Source organism: Mixophyes fleayi, chromosome 7 (genome assembly GCF_038048845.1).
Source record: "Mixophyes fleayi isolate aMixFle1 chromosome 7, aMixFle1.hap1, whole genome shotgun sequence".
NCBI classification, from domain to species: domain Eukaryota; kingdom Metazoa; phylum Chordata; class Amphibia; order Anura; family Limnodynastidae; genus Mixophyes; species Mixophyes fleayi.
The window spans coordinates 26,867,534-26,877,827 of record NC_134408.1 but is presented as its reverse complement, the minus strand read 5'-3'; the positions used below and the strand labels follow the sequence as shown (position 1 = coordinate 26,877,827).

The window sequence follows — 10,294 nt, the reverse complement described above, 5'->3', positions numbered from 1 at the left end:
ATCCTCTTCTATCGTCTCTCCTCTCCCTGAACTTTCTGTCCTCTCCTGTCCATGAACTTTCTGTCCTCCTCTTCTGACTACTCTCCTGTCCCTGAACTTTCTATCCTCCTCTTCTGTCCTCTCCTGTCCATGAACTTTCTGTCCTCCTCTTCTGACTACTCTCCTGTCCATGAACTTTCTGTCCTCCTCTTCTGACTACTCTCCTGTCCCTGAACTTTCTATCCTCCTCTTCTGACCTCTCCTGTCCATGAACTTTCTATCCTCCTCTTCTGACTACTCTCCTGTCCATGAACTTTCTGTCCTCCTCTTCTGACTACTCTCCTGTCCATGAACTTTCTGTCCTCCTCTTCTGTCCTCTCCTGTCCATGAACTTTCTATCCTCCTCTTCTGACTACTCTCTTGTCCATAAACTTTCTGTCCTCCTCTTCTGACTACTCTCCTGTCCATGAACTTTCTATCCTCCTCTTCTGACTACTCTCCTGTCCATGAACTTTCTGTCCTCCTCTTCTGACTACTCTCCTGTCCATGAACTTTCTGTCCTCCTCTTCTGACTACTCTCCTGTCCATGAACTTTCTGTCCTCCTCTTCTGATTCATTGGCGTAGGTTGAACTTATCGGAACTTCCTTCCACCATTTTATAGGGTGCTGGAAGCAGCACAGTGAACTCTGTGAACTGACCTGCAGCTCGTACAGTAAAGATGAAAACTAGAAACCATAATTATAACTTGGATGACCCTCAGAAGTAGAGTTCCTAGACATTAAAATGATACCAACTTAATGTATTTTACAGACTATAATGTAACAAATATTAACGTATAAAGTAAAAAAAAAAGTGAGATTTTAATTTCACGTAGTGAATGACAGAAATGATGAATCATCTGGTTATTAATAAAAATAAATAAAAATAAGGATATTTGAAGGCAACTATTTTTAAAGCTGGGTAACTATAGGTATTGCATGCATTATGTATGCACACTTATAAAACGTGCATTTATATACATAAGGCATGCAAAGTATCGAGCATCACTCTGCAATATGAATAGTTATGCTTCTGCCTGTACATGTGTTTATCGTGGTCTTCCAGCTGGGAACTCCTTTAAGAGCCATGAGGTTGCGTGCTCGCTCCCGTGTGTGCCGGTTCTGGTGACGTGCGCGCCCCTGACTCACTCTTCTCGCCATGATCTGCCTGGTGTTGACCATCTTTGCGCACATTTTCCCTACCGGTGAGAGACCCCCTAGTATGGATCTGTGGGGGGTGGGAGGTGGTGCTGAGGGTCACATGCACAGATTATTATGGTGAGGCTTCGTGGGCTGTGGTCCCCTAGTAAAGGCTCCGGTATCCCTGCACAATGTAACCGGGAGACGAATGCAGAGTTGCACAGGGACCGGAGGTTACATGGTATCTGCTTACATTGTAGTTCTAGGCAGTGAGTGTCTGCTCCCAGCAGCGCTGTGATTGGGAAGAGGGGATACAGCTCAGCACTGTGTAGACTATTGTTATAACCTGCTGCTTCCAGTACCCTTTAGGTAGCACTGTTCAGAGGGAACAATGTGGTCCAGCATATCCTCGCTTGTCTGTCCACCTTCTCTACTTTGCATATCCCAGAAAACACTCACCCATGCCTTGTGTTCTTCTGAAAGCCATTGCTTGCTTTGTCTCTTGGCATCCAGCCGCTCTTCACATTGTCTGATTTTGCATACTAGATATTATGGCTTGATTGCTATGCTCCAGGTTGTGCCGTGCATAGGTTGATCGTTGCCAACACCCTTTGAGACCCGAAGAGCTAGCTAACCTGTGCACTGCAAGGATTGCCTTCTCATAGTGTATCTGCCCACTATACCAATCTGCTCCCCACATCTGTGTATAATTCATAACTTACCCATCCTAGATTCCTCCTGCGTAACTTACCTGTCCTAGATTCCTCCTACATAACTTGCCTGTCCTAGATTCCTCCTACATAACTTACCCATCCTAGATTCCTCCTGCATAACTTGCCTGTCCTAGATTCCTCCTACATAACTTACCCATCCTAGATTCCTCCTACATAACTTACCCATCCTAGATTCCTCCTACATAACTTACCCGTCCTAGATTCCTCCTACATAACTTACCTGTCCTAGATTCCTCCTACATAACTTACCTGTCTTAGATTCCTCCTACATAACTTTCCTGTCCTAGGTTCCTCCTGCTTAACTTACCCGTCCTAGGTTCCTCCTGCGTAACTTACCCGTCCTAGGTTCCTCCTGCGTAACTTACCCGTCCTAGGTTCCTCCTGCGTAACTTACCCGTCCTAGGTTCCTCCTGCGTAACTTACCCGTCCTAGGTTCCTCCTGCGTAACTTACCCGTCCTAGGTTCCTCCTGCGTAACTTACCCGTCCTAGGTTCCTCCTGCGTAACTTACCCGTCCTAGGTTCCTCCTGCGTAACTTACCCGTCCTAGGTTCCTCCTGCGTAACTTACCCGTCCTAGGTTCCTCCTGCGTAACTTACCCGTCCTAGGTTCCTCCTGCGTAACTTACCCGTCCTAGGTTCCTCCTGCGTAACTTACCCGTCCTAGGTTCCTCCTGCGTAACTTACCCGTCCTAGGTTCCTCCTGCGTAACTTACCCGTCCTAGGTTCCTCCTGCGTAACTTACCCGTCCTAGGTTCCTCCTGCGTAACTTACCCGTCCTAGGTTATTCCTGCGTAACTTACCCGTCCTAGGTTATTCCTGCGTAATTTACCCGTCCTAGGTTATTCCTGCGTAATTTACCCGTCCTAGGTTATTCCTGCGTAATTTACCCGTCCTAGGTTATTCCTGCGTAATTTACCCGTCCTAGGTTATTCCTGCGTAATTTACCCGTCCTAGGTTATTCCTGCGTAACTTACCCGTCCTAGGTTCCTCCTGCGTGACTTACCCGTCCTAGGTTCCTCCTGCGTGACTTGCCCGTCCTAGGTTCCTCCTGCGTGACTTGCCCGTCCTAGGTTCCTCCTGCGTGACTTACCCGTCCTAGGTTCCTCCTGCGTGACTTACCCGTCCTAGGTTCCTCCTGCGTGACTTACCCGTCCTAGGTTCCTCCTGCGTGACTTACCCGTCCTAGGTTCCTCCTGCGTGACTTACCCGTCCTAGGTTCCTCCTGCGTGACTTGCCTGCTCTACCCTGTGCCACTCTTGGATGTTCACTCTCCTGCTGGCTACCCGGAAGACTTTCCTGTTCTGCTTCTTTATGCCCAGTGGGTCTTACCTGCCCACTCTGCCCTCATATTCAATGGCTAACTTTTGCCCATGTTTCTTATGTCTGCATCTATGAAGAGTTTTTGCCTAAAGCTATGTTTGTTGGCATCCTGACTTTGTATGTGATTATCCCCATCTCTAACACTGAAATATTTATAGATTAATTCTGTACTAAAATAGTATTAATCGACACAAAACTAAAATTTACATTATACAGTGCATCTGAGACCATACCTGGATATTTGGTTTTAGGGTAGTAATAAACTGGTTGGTAGTATGATCCTACTCTGGCTGTGCTTCCCAGTCAGGGGGAAGCTTACTTTTTATTTTGTCTGTATTGTCTATATGCCTGAACTGTCATATCATTTCCTATCCTGACTTGCTGTCAGTGTACCCTTGGCTTACTCTCCTTGTCCTCTCTGCAGCATGGACAGGGATCAATGAGCGCACCTTTTTAGCCATCAAGCCCGATGGGCATCAGAGGCGTCTGGTTGGGGAGATTATCAGGCGTTTTGAGAGAAAGGGCTTCCGATTGGTCGCTATGAAGATGACGCAGGTGTGTTCATTTACGTGAGCGGGATATGTTTTATTCTCTAAAGAATTTGAGTAAAAATGTTTTGGGACAATCTCTAATTATTGAGTATATGTTTCATAAACCTAAATAGCAACAGAGACACCACTAGGCTACATGAGGCTTGTATGTGTAATTATTTTCTATGTGTGTATTATATGTGTGTTTGCATTTGTTCTATTGTGTTTTTTGGGGTTTTTTTGTCCAGTAAAGTTTTACAGTATCGCAAAAGGCAATGAGTACAGTTTATTATGAGTCTGCAGATAGAGCATTTCTATTTTACATTAGATGTATCAATCTTTAAATTAACACTTAAACCACCACATTCCATTGACATGAATAACGAGATATTGTTTGTAGAATCTACATTGCCATCTTATGTTGGAATTTTCGTGTCCTGATAAATGTTACACACTGACTTAAATTTTTGGACGAAAGTTTGTTTCCATCGTGATACTGTAACTCTTGGTTGTATTGCTTGCAATGTTTGCACTTAATAGTGTTTAGGGGGGGGGGGAGATAAATGGCTTGTGATCTGTTAAATGTCAATTTAAATGTTACTACATCGGTATGTTTAAAAGTTATTTTTGTATGTATTTGTATATATAATAGCACATAATGTACACACTGCTTTGTAGCATTTATAGCAAACCAATGTGGAGCAACAGCAAGTTCACACACATGAATACAATAAGGAAGAGCTTGCAGTCTTTAATGCCAAGTGAGAAGTACTATGACTTCCTAAGTGCTATGTTGATTTGCAGCTTGTGTTTCACATGTATAACTTTGTTTCTCTCCGTAGGCATCAGAGGTGCTGTTAAAGGAACATTACTTTGCTCTGCGAGATCGTCCATTCTATGATCGCCTGGTGAAGTACATGACTTCTGGGCCTGTGATTGCCATGGTGAGGACTGGAAGTGCTTAGTGTATCTCCTTCCTGCCTCTGCTGCTACGTAAACTACCGGTCGTTCTCTAACCAAATGGGTTAAGTGACGATAGTTTATTTCTCCAGCATACCCTGATCAGCCTCATTGACGGACAACCTCTGTAGGCGTCTTTTAGTTTTAAAGTCCTGGAGCATTGTGCAACAAATGTGTTCCATTTTCCGCAGTATAACGCACATAAAATAAAAACATATTCATGCTGACAAAGGAAAGTCCCCTGTCTATTCAAGCAAATTTTTTTTTTTTTTTTTATGACAACAAATTTAAAATTTGGGGCTAGATTTACTAAGCTGCGGGTTTGAAAAAGTGGGGATGTTGCCTATAGCAACCAATCAGATTCTAGCTTTCATTTATTTAGTGCCTTCTACAAAATGACAGCTAGAATCTGATTGGTTGCTATAGGCAACATCCCCACTTTTTCAAACCCGCAGCTTAGTAAATCTAGCCCTTGGTCTGCTCATGAAGGGGTGAAAATGAACTCTGGTCATATTGTAGTTGATGGCTGCTGAAAAATAGATTTCTTTGTTATTATATATTCTATTATAGAACGTCTTTCTCTGCCCACACATGGAACGAGGGAATAGGTAATGGGGATGCAACGCCTGTGGTTAGTTTCAGGTACCGGTGTAAAGCTGGGTTCACACTACAGAAAATTGCTGCAGATGCAACTTCTGTAACGATTTGAATAACGACTGAAAGTCCCGATGCGCTTGCAGGTTTATGTGTACACAACTACACAATTTACCTTCAGATCCGTGCTCTTCATCTCTCATAACTGGCTGCTGAAAAGATTGTGACCCTGTAAACTCTATAGAGATCTGCCTACACTGCTGGTCGTGAGTACGTACACACTTCCACATTTGCCCAACATCGTTCCGTCGGTGTTCGTGATTTTTAGGAAGTTCATGAAATTAACTCAAATACGATGTGCTTTGATATGATAAAACATGATCGTGGGAGCGTACACACTACTGCAACATCTGACCAAACGGTCATTTATCGTGTGATCGGCACGATAGTTGGATGAAAATCCTGTGGTGTACCCAGCTTTACTGTAACGTAACATGGCAATACTTGATGTGTTTGGCATCCACTCTCTTATTTACCTACCCTGATCCTCTCTATCCAAAATCATTCCAAATATCTCTCGCTTTTCTCAATTACTGGTCTGCCTCTCTGTTACTTCCCAGAATGCATAGCACTGTAAATTAGAAAGGCGTTTGGGGATGTTATTTCACCTGCTGTAGTAGCTGAACCCTGACACCCTATGTTGAGGTATACTGTTCTAATTATAACACGGGCATAATCTGAATGTATGTTCCTTGCATGTGCATTTATTTACTGTAGGTGTGGCAAGGCTTGGACGTGGTGAGGACTGCACGCCTTATGCTGGGGGAGACTAACCCTGCCGACTCCCTGCCGGGAACTATCCGAGGGGATTTCTGCGTGGATGTCAGCAGGTAAACTGTAAATTCTGCATTAAGTCTCACAATCCCTCTGTCCCTTTTGAAAGGAAAAATAAAGGCCGTTTTCAAAGTTGTTTTATTTCTTTTACTATACTCGGCCAACGTTTGTATGCCCCTTCTCTTTCACCTCCAGTCCTAAGGAGGTGCAAGTGCCAGATACACTTAAGTCCACATTGGCACATATGCATGCATTCTTTGTGGGCGTGCAGAGTGTGAATTTGCACAATTTATACTATGCACATGGAGTAAGTTCGACGCCACATTAGGCACTTTATATCCATTGAGTTCCTATAACATTTGTAACGTTTTATTGCAGGAGTTCTTCATGAACATTTCCTCTTTCATTGTCTGCGCTGTCTTTCTTCCCCCAGAAACGTGGTACATGGCAGCGACTCGAGGGAGAGTGCGCAGCGTGAGATTGCTCTCTGGTTCCAGCCTGACGAGCTGATCTGCTGGCAGGATAACGCCGAGAGCTGGATCTACGAATAAACCACTGCGAATAGAGAAACATATGGGTCTGTTACAAATCACATGTGGGATGATCTCGGTTAGGACTAGTAATCCAAGTCAGGGGTGACACTTGAATGTAAGGGGATAAGATTGTACATTTAAGCCTCCTCTCTCTCTCTCTCTCTCTCTCTCTCCACCTAATAACGGTGGAAAAAGTAAGAACACATATTCCGTCCATATAGCATTAATTTGTTGGGGCTTTTTTGGTGTCTTTATTTCACTCCTCAAATTGATTCTTTAACAGGATCTCAATATTTATCCCTTTCTTCTCCCAAGGACTATAGGAAGAAACACTACTTAGCACGTATGCTTTATTTAGCATTATTAAAGTTTATAGTACCCTCAATCTTTATTACGTATGGATGCCCATGTTTGCATCTAGGTAACTAAATTCAATGCAAGCTGCACACAGTTGGCTCCATGTCATCTGGAGCTATGAAATGATTGGTTCACCACTGTCCAACTTGTAGAACAGACATTTATATTCTGAATTTGTCGCTGGAATGATCAACCTTGAATGTATTTATTTAATGTACGTTTAAAATCCCCTTGTGCTAACATGAGGGGATCACTGTTCTGTCATGTCTGCCATTAACATTACAGCTGGAGAGAACAAAACGTATAGTGATATTTATAGCAGCACAGCATATAGCAGAAACAGCCTTACTGACAATGTAAAGGCACCAAACGTTGGGCAACACAGACAAGTCCTGTAATACAGATATGAGATTTAGAGGTATATTTACTAAACTGCAGGTTTGAAAAGTGGAGATGTTGCCTATAGCAACCAATCAGATTCTAGTTATTTAGTACATTCTACAAAATGACAGCTAGAATCTGATTGGTTGCTATAGGCAACATCTCCACTTTTTCAAACCTGCCCGCAGTTTAGTAACTATACCCCATAGTCTCTAGAATGCTTAGGACTATTTGGTTTTCTAGATAAGGGCTCTTGTTGTAAATTGGAGCACCAAGCTTTAACTACATACCTTAGACATGTCCCAACTTTCAGTACTTGAAAGAGTTAAAGCTTGCACGAATGTTGGTAGATCTTCACCCAAAAGTGGCAGCTCAGGGCTGGGGCTTATGTTATCCCAATTCTATAGATCTCAATGTTGGGATATATGAAACTATACTAAATTTACATTTGAAAAAATAAATACCAGCACCTCTGGTGTTCCATTCCTCATTACATTGTTTAGCAGTGCTCCTCTCAGTGAATGTTGGAGGTGAAAGTCGTGTCTGTGTTTATGGCAGTATCATAGAGCACTAGTTATCAACTTTATTTTCTGTTTGTTCTACCTAAATAGTAAATGATTTCTGCCAACGTTGAAACATCAGTTCATTGTCTGCAAAGCACTCTGTAGTATGTCAATGGTTGATCATATTTAGATAAGGATTTATCCAGCTGCAAAGGTTGAGGTCCCCCTAAAAATACCTTGTTCCCCCAGACCTGCCCCTCCCTCTTCTCTTTACATGGATGTCTCTTGCAGTAGAGTAGTCTACAGCAAAAGAGTTGGGTAACTTAAAGAAATAATGGTTTCTGAAACTGTTTCTTTAATGTATGTATTATATATGTAAGCCAGTTTTGGATGTACAATCAAATCACAAACTATTTACTGCGATAATGCTGCACAGGGTACAGAAGGTTTGGTTATTCTGGTAAAATCACATTGTCCTTTTGAAGGGTCCATGACTTGTAGCGTGTGTTGTGTACTTAATGATTTTTGATGACATACACTTTCTGCAAACACCAAGGTAACACTTAGGGACTGGAAGCAGGTACAGTGACTTGTCAAAACAAAACCTTTACATATTTGTATACAATGTTTGAATGATGCACTTACAACCATTGGATCACTGACAATCCTACATAATATAAGTTGCAAAAATTACCTTTCCCTTTTTTAAAGTAAACTACACACAGTGGAAACAGCTGGTTTATGGGCTGAACCAATATGCATGAGAATGTTGTCTTATCAATTTACTAGGAACCTGTAACGACATTGAGGCACTAGTAAGGTCAATTTGTGGGTCATTCCTTAATGAGGTCACTGGTTCCTTGTGCTGTGATAGGCTGCAAGGAATATTGGTTCAGCCCACAAAATGGCTACCTCCGCAGCCCCTTTAAGGCACTAGCTTGCAATTGGAAAAAAACTTTTTAAACTTTTAAATACTGATAACAAGTAATGTTAGTGGGCATGAATGGCTTGGTAAGGTCAAATAGAAAATCTGTTTACAGGGTGGAGATCACAAACAATGTTTTGTAAAATGTTTGTCCCTTTTTGTAATAAAATCTGTTTCGGGATAGATTTATTTTATTTTTAAGAGACAAAAGGTAAATAATGCATAGTCATTCTCTCCACCAGCCAGATCTGCATCCTTCCTCCTAGGTGTTTCCCAAACCACAACTATTAACACACAGGTGTTACCATTTCTCCAGTAAATAAAGATCAGCAGCACCTATGTTATCAGGGAAGACACAGTTAGTTGGACACCAAACCTTGGCAGACCCCCCCCCCCCCCCCCCCCCCCCCCCTAACATACCTGATGCCATGGGAACAATGAGTTTAGTAGGTGGGCACTGGACCGTGTGCTGGAGGTATGGCAAGAAAGGCAGAAGGAAGCATTGTCCTGACACTGGCTCTAGGTAAGATGGGGTCTCCCGGTCCATAGTTAGTGTAATGATGTTCAGGTGGGGTTACTTTTACTAGCAGCCCCTCAATTAGGCACTAGTTGGTTAAGGAGGCTGTCCTTTGGTTGGTAGCCATCTTTGGTGCTGGCTCCTGGTGGGAAGTGAGATCCCCCTTCATCACCTCCCTGGTGGGGTATCCTAGCTAGGCAAGCCCACCAGAAGAGAGACGGCATCCCTGCAGCAATCCCTTCTCTCAGTCTACCCTCTGAGCTACATGGATTTAGTGGTGAGGTATTGGGATACTGGTTGGATGTGGGCTTTTCTCTGTATTTGGCTTATGTCTGTACAGTACCACATCCTCCTGGATTGTGCAACAGTTTTCTGTCCTCCCTTCATAGCTCGCCTTTTCAAGACTACCACTATTGCTACCATAAAGGATAGCATGGTTAGGAAAATTGTAGCCACTCTTAAGACTGTTTATACAGTGTCAGGAGTTTTCCTGAGGCCCAGTTTAGCTTCTGCCTGGGTCAATAAGGCAATGGAAAGATGGGCAGAGCAGTTGGTAGAAGGTATAGAGGCTGATAGACCCAGATGGGATTTGCTCACCTTGCTGGGAATAACTAGCTCCTGCCGAAGTGAGGCCTCCCAGTATCTTGGGGAAGCTGCCATCAATATGAGTCTCATTGGGGATAGGTTTCCTGTCTTAGCCATTGCGGCACATCTAGCCCTAAGGCTATGGATGCAGATTCCAAGAGGACTCTGGGGAGGTCTTTTTTGGTCCTGAGTTGGATAAGTTCAGGAGTAAGAGCTCTTAGTTAATCCAACTAGGACAAGGGGCCTAGGTTTTGTTCTCTTTGTCAGCCGGAGATACGTAATAAATCTCCAGGCATCCTATCCCAAGCGCTGCTGCACCATGGGGCTTCCAGGAATCAGGAAAAAGGGGGTGGCTGTAAAGGA

General features: G+C 43.3%; 1 protein-coding gene across 2 annotated transcripts; it reads left to right on the top strand.

The window, feature by feature from the left end:
- The first annotated feature begins 1,116 nt into the window (after window positions 1-1,116).
- On the top strand, window positions 1,117-9,010 carry NME3 (NME/NM23 nucleoside diphosphate kinase 3). Of its 2 annotated transcripts, none has more exons than XM_075179524.1 (5): window positions 1,117-1,223; window positions 3,637-3,767; window positions 4,585-4,686; window positions 6,074-6,186; window positions 6,564-9,010. In XM_075179524.1, the coding sequence occupies exons 1-5, from the start codon at window positions 1,178-1,180 to the stop codon at window positions 6,679-6,681; spliced, it is 510 nt and encodes a 169-aa protein (XP_075035625.1). In that variant the 5' UTR covers window positions 1,117-1,177; the 3' UTR covers window positions 6,682-9,010. The 2 variants fall into 2 exon arrangements, with proteins under 2 accessions (XP_075035625.1, XP_075035624.1); XM_075179523.1 differs by having other exon boundaries at window positions 1,159-1,238.
- Window positions 9,011-10,294: the final 1,284 nt, after the last annotated feature.

Coding starts and splice junctions, on each gene's coding strand:
- NME3 (XM_075179523.1), top strand. CDS start 1,178: ATGATCTGCCTGGTGTTGACCATCTTTGCGCACATTTTCCCTACCGGT. Junction 1,239..3,636: donor TACCGGTGAGAGACCCCCTA/GTATGGATCTGT, acceptor TCCTCTCTGCAG/CATGGACAGGGATCAATGAG. Junction 6,187..6,563: donor TTCTGCGTGGATGTCAGCAG/GTAAACTGTAAA, acceptor TTCTTCCCCCAG/AAACGTGGTACATGGCAGCG.